This window comes from Sprattus sprattus (genome assembly GCF_963457725.1).
Source record: "Sprattus sprattus genome assembly, chromosome: 15".
NCBI classification, from domain to species: domain Eukaryota; kingdom Metazoa; phylum Chordata; class Actinopteri; order Clupeiformes; family Clupeidae; genus Sprattus; species Sprattus sprattus.
Window position 1 is genome coordinate 17,727,661 of NC_137913.1, and position 17,211 is coordinate 17,744,871.

The window sequence follows — 17,211 nt, forward strand, 5'->3', positions numbered from 1 at the left end:
TCTGCTAATACATGGGTCTTACTGTATTGGATCCCAAAATAATGGTCATGAATTAAAGTTCTGAAACCACACATTTAAAACACACACTGGAGCAATGGGTTTAGAAAGAGTGGTTTGAGACCGCAAACAACTGTAATGTAATGTAATGTATGTAATTACATTCAATATTCAGGAGGGATAAAGAGTTTTGTCATCAACAGTTTAATGTTGATAGAATCTAAATGAGCAAACTTAAAGAACGGACCGGAAGACTCCGTCATGATTTCTGGAGACAGTGAAGTGGAGGGGTTCATCTATGGGAGAAGGGGGTGATAAAAGAGGACAAAGGGTGATAGCAGGAAGAAGGCTATTTGGGGGAGAAGGGGTTCAGATGCTAATTGTTCAGGTCTCAGTGAGACAGCTAAAATACACATCCAGGGGAATGAGTTACAGATACAAATGATACCAGATAACAGTAGAATAGCAATTTTCGGTCCTACCAGTCCCCCATATAAGCATTCCTATGCTCACACAAGAACAACCATGCAACATCCAATCAGAACAGGAAAACATCAATAGCTGTTCTATCAATGTTGTACTAGCAGACTTTAGGAAGGAAAGCAGAAAATCAATATTGCTTAGATGCTTATCAAGTTTTTCTTGCTGTTGTACGTAACACAAATTGGTAATTTTATGATTTTGTTTATGATGTTAATATTTCTAAAATATTTTTTCTAAATACACCAAGTATTTAAGCTGCCACAAAAGATGTCTCTTTTATCCTGTGCTTCAGAAGCACCATTTACTTCCATTTCCTGTGTGTGCTTCATGGGATCAATGCTATTAATAATGTATCAGTAACCTAATCACAGTAGCATCATTTTAAGCTGTGAATTCACTGGGCAAAATGGGTCTAAGTGGGTCTTCACAAAGTCCAAATGCCCTTAATATCAGTGCTACTAATACCTTCATCTGCACCCATACACAATTTCGGACGTATACACTATTTTTTCTCTGTGTAAATCCATTTGTGAAAGCATTTCTTTAAGGTCAATGTGAAAATAGACTTTTCTTTGGAGTAGTCCCCCTTTCTCTTTGTTTTGGCGCCACAATACTTTGGAGAATTACACGAGTCATCAATCATAGCCTATGACATGAGTGTAGGAAATATGCTGACTGCTTACCCAGGAGGAGATGCTGCGCTCGCTGCCCCCCTCCGTGATTCCCCCATGGGCGGTGCACAGCCCCTTTGCATCTGGTTGTCAGCCTCCTCCATGTCCGGGCCAAACATGACGGGGAGCGCCATATGCCAGCCTCCCCCTCCTGCCGCTGTGCTACGCGAAGCTGCTTTTCACCTACAGGAGCACTGCCCGCCTGCCTGCCTGACTCAGAGCCATGTGGCAGCTCCAGAGCTCTGGCAGGCTGGGGGGCCCACCGGTGGAGCCCGTCTCCTCCAAGTCAGCCCTGATGGAGGCTAAAAGTGCAAGTGCGAGTTAGGAGAGGAAGTGGCATCTATAACCACTGGAGGCTAGTGTAGCAGAGCTCTGGATGATCTATGCCAGTAACTCAAGATGTCGTTCTTAAGAAAAGGAGTATCTTGTCCTTTAGTGGAAGTTGAGAAGTTCTGAATGCTAGAATACTTGTAGAAGTGTCTTAGCTTGTGCTGAAATTGTATTGTTTAATGCTTGTGTGGAAGAGTTGAAGTACTAATGAGAAAAATATCGAACAAATTACATTATTTCCCAGAGGTATGGTCAAATGGCGGTGGAACTACTTAACATGATCAGAATCTGGTTCATATTATAGGCCTGCAGTCTTAATAGATGACTGCAATTCATGCATAATGCTATAGAAGTGGTTCAATATCAACCAGGACCGTATTGTGGCTGAATGTTAAATGAGGTGATTTTGATTGTTTGTCTGATATTGCTTACTCAGGATATTTAAGAGTCAAGTCACCTCCTTCTCTCCCATTATTCAACCTTTTTTGGGAAGCAGGCCATTTATTGGCTATTACGAGCATTTCAAATAATCACCCTTTTTTTGTTCGCACAAGTCCATTTTCCTGGCTTCGCTGCTCAGATGTTTGCCAGAGCCAGGAATAGCAAGATTTATCACGTTGTCATATTAAGCCGTTAATGCGGAATTTAGCCCCGCGTATATGTGGGAGGGCTATCTATGGCCCAGTCTGTAATTCATCACAAGCTATCTCTGGCCCGCGCTCCTGTCATCCAGGTAATGTGACTCGCAGAGCAAGGGTCTAATGGAATCCTCAATGTGCAGGTCTGATTGAAATGTGCGAGCGACAGCGGGGGGTTAGGGGGTGGTGGGGGGAGAGCGATACTGACACGTCTTGTTTCCCGCCATCGCGGCCTCTATGTTCTGGGCTGATGATATCCCCTGACAGGGGCGATTTTAGGATCTGGTCTTTAGGGGGGCCCAGCCCCCAGTGCTCACAGAGGCACATTATTTCTCGCTATATGAGGTGAACTAGTTCATTTATACATGTTCGAGCTGCAGCAGGGTATATACAGCAATCCTTAAGTTAAATGTAATACCTTTTTAATACCTTTTTTACTACCTTCTGAATTGTTTTAAAAACCATCACGACACTTTCTAACGTTTACGCAGATTTTGACATAACACTGTACACAACATAATAGATTTAGAGACTCACTGATGGTGACCACACATATTGCAGTGTTTAAACAAGACAGAGCCTCAGCACTCAGTGTTTGTGTGGCGCCCATAGCCAGTGTTGGGAAAGTTCACTTTCTACATGAACTAATTCAGTTGAACAAAATTCACAGTTCCAAGTTCAGTTCTTTTTTTCAATATGTTGCAAGCTATATTTTTTTTTCAATTATTTCCACGGCCCATATAGAACCACAGACAGCAATTATTTTATTAGTTTATCTGTCTGCAATACCTCTCTCGGCCTCTACGCAACTTCAGCACCCTCAAACTTGCCAGGCATAGAAAGTAGAAAAGAATACACGCAGCGATTGACAACACTGGATACAGGACTGTTAACGATTATTGAACTCAATTAAAAAGTGTGAACGTGCCGTTGACAGACACCAGAATGACCGGGTTCACAGAATCGTTCATCAGACAGTAATACAGTACGTTCAGTTCACCACCAAAACTATGAACGAGTTCATAAACTTTGGTAGAATGAACTGCTCTCGCCGACCGCGCATTCCATTTGTATGTTTAGTGGATTGCATATGCGACCGAAGTGCATTAGCTCCCATCCAGTTGATATTGATGTTTATTTTTTTATTTTATTTTTTTTTACAAACCGAACAATAAGCCTGCCGGTTATTCCCCTGAGACAGTCCATTAACGCTGAGTCTTGTCAGAAAACTTGCATTTGCCCATTGACGACGGCGATGGCTGTCGGGACGTTGAAGATATGCTAAGCAAGTCAAAAACGTAAACCGGCCAGTTGGCTACCCAGTTGAAGAGTGCGAAAGTGTTTGAGATGTCGAAAAACCACTGAATATGACGTCAGCCTCAAACATACAACGTTTAGACTGATACGGAAGATCTTTCATTATGTGCCCAGCTTTGCTAAAGCCCGCATTTAAACGAACTAACGCGAACTTAAGCAGATACAATGCACTCGGCCGCACTCCTGACCCCGTATTCTGAACATTTTCAGGTGATAAGTTTCTCAGAAGTGAAGACGCTTGCATAATCTGGTGTCGGTGTATATTTTCTTACAACACACACGTCTACTGAAGAAGAAACACCTTCTCATCTCTTGTATAGGTGCTCGCCGCTCCAGAAATGTGATGTTTATGGGCGCAACTATCTAACTACCAGTTCAAACTGTCGAGCCATAGAAGGTGCAAACCAATCAGAAGAGATGTATCGTAGCCCGACCTATTATCCCGCACGACCTATTATCCCGCAAGCGCTGGTACACGTTACTTAATATTGATTTCGGTGTCATCCAGGATCGCAGATTTCGGAAAACTTAAGTCCCTGCCCAAAAAGGGTATTTAAATTAGCTTTGTAGCAAAAATTGCACATATACAGCGTATTGAAGTGTATAAGATAGTGTTGTAATACTGCGTGTACAAACCAGCCTGATACAAATAGTAGAATTTTGATTTCGCGACGTTCGGTGTAAATTCTTTTTCTTGTTGAGCTTGATTCCCAACGGCATTTTACATCAATGCGGGATAATAGGTCGTCGCCAACTTTGTTGCCATTTCGCGACTGTACAAAACAAATCGGAAAATACGTTAAGAAATGTTCCTGCTGAGAGTCAAACAAGACTTTGTGCATGTTCTACACACCTGTCACTTCTGAAATATGTAAGGTTGATTCATTAAACCATATTTATATTGATAAAAACATATTTGTTAAGCGGATATTTTGGTGGCCCGCGGGATAATAGGTCGCGTTACTATAGTTAATAAATGGACGAGTCATAAGCCTCGTTTGAAGCAGCGTTGCCAGACATACAAGGTTGCCAGATTGGCCAGTGCAAACAAAGTATTGCGCGATGGCAGAGCAAGATTTTCGCATAATATAATATTTTTAAAATGGGCTGAGCCAGGTGGGGCCAAGCTATCTCACGGTGGGGCCATGGCCCCACTAAAAATAGCCTAAACTCGCCCCTGTCCCCTGACACACCCGAGATGGGGCTCACAGTAGCGCTAGATGTGCTGATGGGATCGGAGTTAAGGGTTTCAAGATGCTAGCGTGTTGTGTTTCTAGCCTGTGGTGTTAACACCGGATGCTCTAGGTTGCATACCATAGGACGGTGTTAACATAGCTCTGCTAGTCCCCTCCAGCTCAGTTTTCACAATAAAAATGGCAGTGGCAAAATAAGACGGTGTGCCTCCTTCTACTATTTCTGTTTTAGTCCCCTAGGTTACAGAAAGTGGATGAAGAAGCAACTATTTTGTGGTTTAGTCTTGTTAATAGGACTAAATTTACCGTTCTCTACCTTTCTGAATATCTTAGTTTAAGTTAGTTTAAATTACCAAAAGCAATATAAATCAGTATACTCTATGTGTGTATTTAGTAAGGGCACTTGTGTGTGTTTTCTGAATGATTTCGGGGGTTGATTTCTTGTCTTATATACTCAGATAAAATACTGCCCTAGGGGACAGCCCTTGAATGCAAGCTGATGTCTGTCATTTGTGGCAGTGGTATTCCCCTCAGTCCCCGTAGAGTGCCTCAGTGTAAATGTCAGCCTGAGTACTGTAGTTCTCACACCCACACAGCAACCGACACGGAAACCCACCGCTCCTTTATTTATGGTTCACCTTCTTCTCCCAGTCCAGGAGGATCTGCACTAGGCTGCGCTGCACCTTTACACGCTGTAGCTAAGCTTCTGGTGTTGTCCCAGAAACTGCAATTTAATTTTATATCGTTTTAATCTGCCCCAGTTTTGGCATGGCTCAGCCTGGGTGGCAGCTTGGCCCATCAGGGGCTCCCCCTGTGCCAGTCCTTCACAAAGCATACTTCCGACCAGAGGCAACCTCAGTCTTGACCCACCTGTAAAACCTTGACACAGTGCCATTTTTCTGCAAAGCCTCTGGCATGAGGGAGTAGCACGTAGCATGACAGTACAAATGTGACAGTCGGTCGACCAACTGGAGAGTGCTGTCATTTGCTTTATGTTCTCATCCTCTGTTCTAATTGTGTAGTAGTGGATCACTGGCAATCAGCAGCTTTATTATGCAGTGCACAGTTTTATGGTCTTGACCGGTTAATTGAATTATATCTCAGATTAACCTAATTAGCATTCACTCATCAAAAACAATGCTGGCAACTCTGATATGAATCAATAATTGTTGTAGTTGTCAGTTTTTTAGTGAGGGATTAAACTGCAAATACTGTGCATGTTTGTGTGTGTGTGTGTTCGTGTGTGTGTCCGTGTGTGTGATCGTGTGTGTGTGTGTTCCTACTAGCTCGGAGCTCTGTTACCCTGTTCGCCCTGTTAACATGATGGCCTCACCCTGCTCTGCTGGTGTGGGGGAGGAGACCTCGGGCCCTGGGGAGAACCTCTAATGGTTTTCTGATGCCCTCTCTCCCCACCCATCCCTCAGTCCTGCAAGCCCAGTGCTGTCATCAGATAGTGCTGATACTAAAAGATGTCAACCCTGCAAGAGACTGTGTTAGGGGAAGGGTGGGAGGCATTCTGTGGATTCCTAGCTGTTGTAAGTGGACTGGATTGGTCTGAAAGCTTCCATTTGCTACTGATGTAGTGTATTAGTAATCCTGAGTGTGCTTTTGATGAATGAAACATAGTCGTATTAGTCAGCTGGCCATTGATATGTCAGCATCCTGGGCTGAGATGAATGGTGATGTCTACTGACTGTATGCAGGCACCATTGTTTCAGTCTTGTTGGTGGTCTACTGACTGTCGATTTTCGCAATTAGCATATGGTGAAGAAGGATTCTAGTACTTTAATACCCAACTTACTCTGAATTAGAAAGTAAAATAAGAGTTTCCAAACATGCCAACACTGTCTGACCACTGTTGTAACATAAAGTTACTTAGGTGTTTAATCTTAAGAGTTACAATACACACGGACCCCTTAGCAAGGCCGGTTGCCCTGGAAACAGTTTCCTTTTTGTAACAGCTCATTGAAAACTGTTGAGTCACCAGGATGAATGCGCCAGGGTATGTGTGGGGTACCGTGACCCAGCTCGCTTGCATCCTGTATTGTTAGTCTGATTGCAGTATTGATCAATCTCTCGTTAAATGCTTAAAAATAGCCCTGAAGGAAAGACAGATGGATTTCTGTATGAGGCCCTGCAGGGCCAAGGCCTGTCTGAGAGTGTTATATCACGGCCGATGGCAACCCAGGCACAGCATCTGTAGCCAGCACACAGTGGCTCTGAAGTCTCTGGCGCTGTCCATGGTGCTTAAAGACATGGCAGTTTAGAAGTCGCACTTTCAAAAGACGATATTCATAGGTACCTTTCAATGTTTCATACCACTGTTCAGTAGCTGTAAATTGCAGCTTTGCGTATGTCAAGTATTGCTCATTATTTCCTCCTCCTGTTCAGTTTGGACTGTTTCTTAAAGAGAGTTAATTTTATGCTCTATTGCATGTAATTCAAACAGATACTTTAGTATTTTTGATGCAGTAGTGTGGTGTATTTTGCACCTCCCTAAACGTCGAGCATTTTAAAAAATCTATCTAAAAATGCTATCAGATGTCAATTGGTTCTTCACTGGTTAAGTCTCCTCTCTCCCTCTCGCTCTCTCTGCTGAAATGGCGTACAGTATTGCCATAATGGCAATATTCCTGCCTCTCAGAGGATGCCATTAGATGATGGTGGTGTTTTTTTTCTCCATTTTTTTTGTCTCCCTTCCATCCGTTTCCCTCCCTCTCCTCTCTGAGACGGCGGAGAGGGGCTGTAAGTGTTCCCGAGCTGGCTGGCCAGAGGGGCCCCTGAGGGCGGTGATGAAGAAAGATGATCCAGCCGGACAGCAGCGATGGGGGAGGGCGGGCCACGGGGGCATAATGGAGGGGGGAATGAATGTTTTCTGTGCATGCCAGGCCTGGGCTTTCAGGGAGGTAATCCAGTTATGCCAGACACGAGAGTGCTGGTTCGATTTGGCTCCTTGGAAAAATCGAGGCTGGGTAGGTGTTAGTGTGTGTTAGGGGTTTGGGGAAGGGAGGGTTGCCATTGCTTTGTTAGCTGAGCCCCATGTAGCAAGAACAGGCTGCAACAGCAACTGCCTTGGAGTTCACAGTTGGGTATTGCTGGCACTCTTTGTTTTGTCTGGTCAGACTCCTCTTGGTGCACCTGAGGGTGGAAATGATTATTTTCATATATTAAGAATAAAACCAAGGTGCAATCCGTAGGTCTTTGTGCCTACCGGTGGTTACGTTTAAGACGAACTGAGAGAAGATTGAAATGTCTCTGTGTAGTAGACAGATTACTCCTTGGCAGCCACTTAAACCATGACACAAAACTTCCCATGTTGTCATACTGGCTCTAGACTTTGGTGAGATATTGCATTAGAATATCTTCCAAACATGGCAGTAGGAGTATATCTAGCTGCTATTCCGGGGGTCATGTAATATGGAAGTGGTGTCCTCTGTCAGCAGAGTTGGCTTCACTGCTGGCAGAAGTGTTGGGCCATGTATAATTCATCAGTCATGTATAAGTAAATCCACCCAATAAATCACTAGCACATGCAGAAACAAGCAATCGTATAGCTTTGAAGTTGTAATTCTGAAACCAGCATTGATATCACCAAACAGCCAATTACCTTACTTAACCTTAAATCATGCAGTCCTCCGCTGCACATGCCTAAGCGTATTTTGTGTAGTAAGTAGCCATGTGAGCGTGAGATACATCTCCGATAAGCGTTTAAACTCCTTCCAAATAGTAGTATACCAAGGGTAAAGTTTCATGGGCTTTTTTTCTAAATAGGCTCATTGATTTGGTGCTTAGCGAAAGGGGCATTTTGTGCTCAGCACTAGCTAAAGACACAATCCCTGGCAGTCTCCTACTTCTTCTTCTGAGAGGACTGAAATCACAAAAGAACAACAGCAGCACTAATGTACTGTTTGCAGTTGTACACAGCCATCATTTCAAGTGCAAGAGACAGTAATCCCTGCACACTTAGCGCTGCTGCTAATGTTCCCCGCATCTCTCGAGCTTCAGGGATCCCCCTGGGATAGCATGATATGTGCCGTGGCAGCATTAAACCCGGAGTTTCTGTGCCCAGGCAGATAAGATGGGGGAGAAGAGCCGAAATAGGACACAACAGCAGGAGCCTCTCTCTCGTTTTGAGTGCAGCACAATTGTACGCGTTGACAAGTCATATTTTACTGACCTGGAAACAGCCAGGGATGTCCTTGTTCTTGATATTTCAGTTTGAGTCAAGATGGTGTGGAGCATCATCACGAGTGACTGCGGCTACCACACTGCACTCTCTAAATGATGCTTGACATATGTGTGATGTCAAGTATGCTATTCTCTGTGTAGGAAATGGAATAAAATGGACTGTGGCGGGGGGTTGCTATTTTTAAATGTTCTGATTTTTTCCACTGGTCATGAATTCCATGGTGACTGTTTAGACTGTCTAGACTGTGGTAGAAATAGACAGGCTTAGACTGGTGATGTCCCCTTGTTTGATGTTTGTGTGTGGGAAGTTTTCTTGGCAAATCAGTTTTCAAGATTTATTTCAATTGGTAGATTCAAACTGTCATGTCTCCTGTCTCAAAGGGAACCTCATCTTTTAATTCTCTCTGACAAATAGCTTTGCTGGAAGAGAGAAAGGCAGGGAAATTGAGCAGTCTACCACAGCTCTCCCAGAAATAGTTTAATCTGCCAAAAAATGCCATTTTGAAATAAATGCACAGGCACACATGCACAGACAGATCTGTAGAGGCTAGGAGTGGGGGATGAGGCCGTTCATCATTTGTATTGGCTGCTCTCGATCCAGCTGTGAGCAGGTGAAATGAGGGAATGAAGGGTATGTGCAGAATGCCAATTTGCATGCGATTTTGTCTGCTGAATCAGCAAGCCCCGGGTCCCCTCGCAATTACACACAACGCACAGAGCCGCTCCAAGGCGGCCACAGGAAAAATCTGCTGGCCTCTTCAAAGTGTTGCATGCCTCATAAATTCCTGTGGTCTTTGCCCGTTACGTCCAACATTTACTGCCGTGATTCCCCTAATAGAGGAACTAACACTCACAAGTGCAGGTTTTAAGGCAATATGAAATTGGAATTTCCTGAAGTCACTGTTGTAGAGAGAATGGTGTTCTGTGTACCAGTTTCTAGTGCAGTGAACTGTACAGTTTGCAGGGTTTTGGCCAGGCTCGCTTCTAAGAGGCTGCCATCCGTCAGTGTCAGAGCAGAGGCACCCACCTAGAGATGTAGCCATTAGTGGAGATCACGTAAAACAGGAACCATTTATTTTCCTTACCAACACCAGAGGATTGTAGAATCTAGTGAAAAAATGCTTAGACTGTTCATCGATTGTAAGCAGCTCAAAGCATAAATGTGACTTTGTGATGTGAACATTTAATTTTTTCACCTTACAAGTTTTCAAATGTCGAAATACTCTGAAATAATTCTCTCGATCTGTAACATCTAAATTTTAGTATAAAGGATGCGATGATGGGTATGAATCACACATACATAACGTGCCTCTCTCTCTCTCTCTCTCTCTTTCTGCAGGCCAATGATGCCTCAGGGAACACCTGGAACTGGCTTTACTTCATCCCCCTCATCATCATCGGCTCCTTCTTCATGCTTAACCTGGTTCTGGGAGTGCTGTCGGGGTAAGTTCTGTCTCAGACAGTGTGACTTCTTAATCTGCTCCTTGGTGTTTCCTCTGGTGGCCACTGAGGCTCGCTAAGGAACACCTATTGGTGCCCCCGTTTCTCTGCTGCCCTGTAGGAGCGTTGGGTCTCCTGTTGGCTGTCGATGTCCGGTTTGCGGCCATGTTTGGCACAGATCTGCTGTGAAGGGACCCGTTATGTGAAAGGACACCCAAATGTATTTTATGCTAACAACTCATGTGATACTGAGTGCTCTATAGAGTTTGTTTAAGCCCACCTAGCTTAACCTTTGCTTTCTGTAGGCAGCAGTGTATTTTAATGGGCAGCTAATGCGCACAGCATTCTAAAAATAGTTTAATTGTACAAGTTGCCCTTCCATACATTGTTGCACTGTAAGGCAACAATCTTGCAGCTGGGGAGCAGGCCGTATGGACTGGCTTCTTAATTGTATTGTGGAGCATTATTTAGCCATTGGCCTGTATTGTATGTTGGAATTAGATTTTCTCTGTCAATGATTGTTTGGCAAAGAGGCCTAGACACACTTGCCTCCCTCCTCAGGGAGAGACACACACACTTTTCTTTCTTGCTCTCTCCCTCTCTCCTCGGCACTGCATCTGTCTCTCTCTCTCTCTCTGAAATACTCTTGGATGAAACAGCATTGCATAAAGATTGTCATGCATGCACACAAACCATAGACACACCCAAACACACACAGAGATGAACATGCAAACCATTAGAGGTTCTCCCCAGGGCCCGAGGTCTCCTCCCCTACACCAGCAGAGCAGGGTGAGGCCATCATGTTAACAGGGCGAACAGGGTAACAGAGCTCCGAGCTAGTAGGAACACAGTTGAAACACATAATACATGCACTCTCTCTCTCTCTTTCACACACACAGACACACACACACACACACACACACACACACACACACACACACACACACACACACACACACACACACACACTGTCTCTCTCTCTCTCAGTGCCTAATGGAAGGTGGCTTGATGAGTGCTGTGCGGTGTACTGTAGCAGCTATTGGGCGCTTTATTTATTACTTCTCGGAAGGCAAATCTAATTCTCGCTGCTAGTCCACCAAATGGCTTCCTCACTCTCTCTGGTGTTAGTGTGGCATGAAGCCTCTGCTGCTCCCCCTCTGCTCACTATGGCCTTTACTATTGCTGCTTTTTGACCAGCCTGAGTTGGGGTTGGGGTTTGGGTTAGTCAGCCCTCTTAGTGACAGATGTGCCTTCCACGTGTTAGATGTGTGTAATTTGTTTGGTCCATCTTGTGGCAACACCTTTTCTTAGCCATCTGCTAACAGTAGTAATGTGTGTATCAGAATGTCTTGTACTGATTTTACCGGTTTTAGTCGCATTGAGCCAGGCCATTAATAGCTATCCAGTATTAGTTATCAAGTTGTTTATGTTGTGAAATGTCAACACCTTGACCAACCTGAATGTAATCTCTGCATTCTGTAGCGGCCCAAATAAAAGAGATATTTTTCAGAAAATGCGCCAAATACGGTCACGTGAGTTTTTGCCAGATAGATAAATTAGACTTGGGTAGTGATAATTTATGATTGGCATATTCAAATGTTCCCTATCAGAGAAAAATATGTTGCCACGCCTATAGCCACAATCCTCATGCTGAAAGTTTAGGCAAGCCCTTTCCGTCTCAAAATAGGTGCCTCTGCCTTTTGCAGTATTCTGAACCCCAGTCTGTTTAACATGACAGCCCACTCTGCCTCGATTCCATCTCAAACCCATATTGCATCGTCACAGTATCATCAAAGCTCTCCGTTGCTTTTCTTTTGACTTTGTTCTTAATTAACGCTAACGCTACACAATCTTGAGCTTTTTGTGTTTTGGTAAATGGTATTGCTTAGTGTGCAAAACCACAGTCCTGCTCTTTAGTGTTGTTATGATTCGTTTCACCAGGTGTGCTCCACTAAGCTCCTCAGCATACTGAGCATAGAATGTCTTCTGTGATGTCCAGAAACGTCTTCTCTGCTGTGGTCCATATGTGCTTGATTGTGGTTCTGCATAGCGTGGCGGCCCTGTTTGTGAAGGGCTCTTTTAGCACAACCGTGCAGATGCACAACTTATTCTCAGGCTTCACTCCAGCGTTTGCCCTTCGCCAGAAAAGTTTAGCGGTCTCCTCGCGTCTGCTGGCGTGAAATGGGCTCATTTCGGTTCGATTTTATGCTCAAGGTGAAAGCCTGGTCCTCCGAGGCACTGGGCTGTGATATTTGCATACGTTTTTTTTTCTTTAATGGGCATCTGAGAGGCTGTTGTCACCAGAGATTTCGTAGCTGTGGAAGTGTCTGTTGTGCTGCTCGATGGGCCAGGCGCATTGCTTTTTGTGTGTGTGTGTGTGTGTGTGTGTGTGTGTGTGTGTGTCACAGACACAAAGTGACTGTTTCGGGGGGATCTCTCTGGATTGGAACAGCGTGTATACATGCCCGTGTCATATACTGCAAACTCTCATTACAGACGGACTGGCTCACGAGACGCTATGAATATTAATATTAGGCCCCGTATTTCACAAAGTCCCCCAGTCAGTTTGAATGTATAAAGCAAGTAGCAATAGACAACACTGCTCCCTGCCCACACCCGACACTCCGTTTCCATGGTGCGCGTTGCCACAGGCAGCCTGCGCGTGTGCCGCTCTGTCTCCGGGTGAAAGGTCACCTCTGACAGCAGGCCTTGCTGTGTTCGCATCTAAAAGGGCATCCCTCACAGGTCAAAGGTGGACAGCTGCCCCTACTCAGAAATAGAAAAGAGCACACAAGGGGACACAGGTGTGCCTGGTCTGTGTGTGTATTTCTTGCACAAATACAATGTGAGTGTATATGTATGAGTAATTAGAGTGTATGAGATAATTGAACGTGTGTAGGCTATGTTTTAAGGCAGCACAGAGAGTCAATCTTTGTCTCTGAGTGTGATCTGTCTATCTTCTAGCGGCCTTGCTTGCCTGTCTGTGTCTCCGTTTATCTATATATCAGTGCACCAGTGGGTTAGCTCATCCATCTTTTGTTCTTGATCTCTTCTTCTCCCTCCCTCCCACCCCCTTTGTCTCAGTCTCTCTGTCAGACAAGTCCTACTAAGAGCTAGAGACCACGGCTGTGGTTTGGTGCTAGAATTATGCAATCAATGCACAAATCACTGACACCAGCCCAGATGTGCAGATTTGTTATTGTGTTTCTCAGTCCTGTTCGATGAAAAAGTGTGTGCATATGTGTTGATATACCTGACTGGTGACTTGCAGCAGGAAATAACAGTAAGCCCTTCTTTACCTTCCTATTATGAGACATCTCGGTTAGCACTGTGCACATATAGATGCATAAATCTATATCTGTATACACTCAAATGTGTCAATATTAATGTAAAATCTATCAGTGAACTGCTTTCCATACCATTCCTCTGTGACATATCAGGTAGAGGGATGGAGTGAAAGGGAGAGCAAACACGCCGATAAATCCTTCTCATTTCCTTTAGGTGAAGCATGGCGACGGTGTGTGTGTGTGTGTGTGTGTGTGTGTGTGTGTGTGTGTGTGTGTGTGTGCTTATCTGAGCTGAAGTCTGAGGCTGCAGCAGAGCAGGGATTCCTCTCTGATGCCACCCCCTCACACACAAACACACACACACTCGAACACACACACAGGCGTACACACAAACACGCATGCATGCACATGTGGGTGTATACCGATAACTCCCACACACACATAGACACACACACACACACACACACACACACACACACACACACACAGCCTCTGCAATGCAGGAAGGATGGGGAGCTTCCCAAGCCCAGTTCTGTTCTGTTGTGCGTGGGAGAGACACCCAATCAGTGGCAGGCTCAGTCGGGGGCGTAGAGGGAACCCCCTTCAATCTGCCTCTGCAACCCCCCACTAATCTCTCCATTGTTTATTTCTGCTCTCTTCTTTTTCCCTCTCTCTCTTTCTTCTCTCTGGAAATATAAAATATAGTCTCTCACTCTCTTTGTCTGACTCCCTCTCTCCCTCTTGCTCTCCCTTTCTCTCAATCCTTCTGCCTGACTCGTTCCCTCTCTCCATCCCCTCCTTTCTCTCTCTCTCTCTCTCTCTGCCTCTCCCTCTGTCTGTAGCTGTCATATTCTGTATGGCTTTGTTTTGCCTCTCTTCCTCCCTTTGGTTCTCCCCCTCCCTCCTACTTCTGTCTTCCTGTCTCCCCTCTGCATTGTTTTAAAGGCGAGGGATAGTAGACCAGGAGGAAACCACGGGCAGACAAAAGACTAGTACATTTGTCTGCTCGCTCTCACGACACCTCATCCGGGGCGAACAAACGACACTCAAGTGCAATCACGTATTTTCTATGCTTGTGTCTCAGATCATCTCTCTCTTTTTTTCTTTCTGTCTCTTTCTCCTTTTCTCTCTTCCCTTTCTCTCTCTCTCTCTCTCTCTCAAGTGCACCGTCAGTCCTGTCTTCTCTCCTCTCAATGCACACCTGTGCCGGAATAATGACAGTCGATCACTTCGACCTCCTCTAATTGGCTTGGAAACAGATGGCGGATATTGCGACTGCACAAACACTGTTTTCTCCTCTGCTGCAGCTCAATAATTACAGCCCCAATGCATGAATATGAATGGGCCTCATTCATTGCCCACAGGCATTAGCTCACACCTAACAGTATGTGTCCTGTACAGTACCTGGTCATTTTCAACCATTTCTCTATCTATCTATCTATCTATCTATCTATCTATCTATCTATCTATCTATCTATCTATCTATCTATCTATCTATCTATCTATCTGTCTATCTGTCTGTCTGTCTGTCTGTCTGTCTGTCTGTCTGTCTGTCTGTCTGTCTGTCTGTCTGTCTGTCTGTCTCATGCTTTCCCTCCATCTTCATCTATATCTCAGTCTGTCTTTCTGTGTGTGTGTGTGTGTGTGTGTGTGTGTGTGTGTGTGTGAGTGTGTGTCTCTCTCCCTCCCTCTCTCTCTTATTTCCTCTAACTCAAAGCCAGCAACCCGTAGGCTAAAAGTTTAGAAATCAATGTGGTGTTGACAGGCTGTCATGCAGCAACGGCAATGAAAAATACGTTGCTTGCTTTGGCAGAAGAGGAGAGGAGAGGAAAGGAGAGAGAGAAAGGGGAGAGGAGAGGAAAGGAGAGAGAGAAAGAGGAGAAGAGAGGAAAGGAGAGAGAAAAAGAGGAGAGGAGAGGAAAGGAGAGAGAGAAAGAGGAATACTGACACAGAGGCACAAGTGGACTGCAGTTTTGTGTTATTTATCTGTTTCTATGACGATTCGCCACCCTTTCATCTTTGCATAGACAACTGACAATGACCTCACTTCCTGTATGTCTTGCTTATGACGCGACATACGACATTTTGCAATGACAGAATCTAGTGAAGCACGGTGCCGTTTGTTATTTGTGGTGGACATGTGAAACCCTGAGGGAGGATCCAGACGCGAGGTTAGCCACACGCAGAGCAGAACGGAAGACCGTTAGTGGCTAATTCTCTTATTGTTTTTGTCAGTGCTGAAGACATTGATTTAGCTAACCTGGGGGCCATGCCATAATAGGGAGGAATAAATCATGAAGTGGGAATGTGTGAACTCATACTTTCCCATTTTGGTTTAACCTCCTTAAAAAACGTGTAGAACTTGGAGATAAAAATAGTATTTGAAAGAAGGTTTATATGGCTGTATGTGCAAGTGCTCCACTGTCATATTGTGTCAGGCGTGCTTGTGTTTACAGAGGCTTTTTTTCTGAGACTTTAGTTACTCTGACTCACTTTAAAAAAGAAGGGTTTAACCTTGACACCTGTCCAGAATGCTGGGAGTATGTGAGGAGTTGTATGCTTCATTTTAAGTTAGGTTAGCTGTGCCTGAATGTTTACTGTCCAAAACTATTGGTAACATTATACCATCTTAATGTGTCTGTGTGTGCCATTGCTACCTGTGTGTGTGTGTGTGTGTGTGTGTGTGTGTGTGTGTGTGTGTGTGTGTGTGTGTGTGTGTGTGTGTGTGTGTGTGTGTGTGTGTGTGTGTGTGGCAGCATGATATATTCACACTCAAACTATCCTGTGGGTGTGTGTGTCTCTGCCTGCAGGGAGTTTGCCAAGGAGCGTGAGCGGGTGGAGAAGAGGCAGGAGTTCCTGAAGCTGCGCCGGCAGCAGCAGATTGAGCGGGAGCTCACCGGCTACCTGGAGTGGATTTGCAAGGCAGGTCAGGCCGAGCTCCATCCTCACCACCTCCCTTTCTCCTCAGAGGATGTGCTACTCCAGCCGTCTGTGAAACATGACCCCCGCCCCCTCCTTTCTCTCCCTTTTGTTTACCACAACCACGGCAACAAGGCAACAAATGCGTCTATGTGCTTGACTATGGTTACTTGAAAGTTGTGTTTCTTACTGTGTAGTGCCTAATATTGCCTTTGTGGGGGGCATTAAAGGTTGTCCATCATCATGAAAGATTCCTAGTACAAAGTGGGTTGTTTTACCTGAAGGATTCACATCTAGAGAGCATTCATCTTGTCTTACCTGGATGTTTCTATCTATCTCTCGCTCTCTTGGTGTTGAATGAGAATAAATGATTCATTCAGAGTCCTTCTTTTTTTCACAGTGAATAGACAGATGATAACCTTTTGACCTGTTTTGTCATGGTCTAATTGTTGCCATCAGGGAGAACCCCCCTCTAGAAATCAGGAATGTATGTGAGTTTGTTTCTCAGGTAGATTGCTTCTCAGAATACCAATGCCTTGGCTAATCTTATTTGGTCATGCATCTCGCTTTACTGATCCATTATTGAATCCCTTGTGCTAAAAGATGTTGTCTCGCTCTGCACAAAAGCTCTCTTTGCTTATGTGCACAACAGTGAAGTTTCCCTGGTGGCCTCTGCTCCTGACGAACATGCACACATAGACATGGTGCCCAACGTGTTTTGGTGCCTTGGTGCTTCCTGTCAAAACTG

At 44.7% G+C, this 17,211-nt stretch overlaps 1 protein-coding gene across 1 annotated transcript in view; it reads left to right on the forward strand.

Moving 5' to 3' along the window:
• Positions 1 to 17,211, forward strand: part of cacna1ba (calcium channel, voltage-dependent, N type, alpha 1B subunit, a) — a gene marked incomplete at both ends in the record, with an annotated part of 87,870 nt that overhangs the window by 26,571 nt on the left and 44,088 nt on the right. Inside the window, 2 exons of the mRNA XM_080852612.1 lie at positions 10,157 to 10,260; positions 16,355 to 16,470. Of these exons, the coding sequence (XP_080708738.1) occupies positions 10,157 to 10,260; positions 16,355 to 16,470 (220 nt within the window). The remainder of the gene's footprint in view (positions 1 to 10,156; positions 10,261 to 16,354; positions 16,471 to 17,211) is intronic.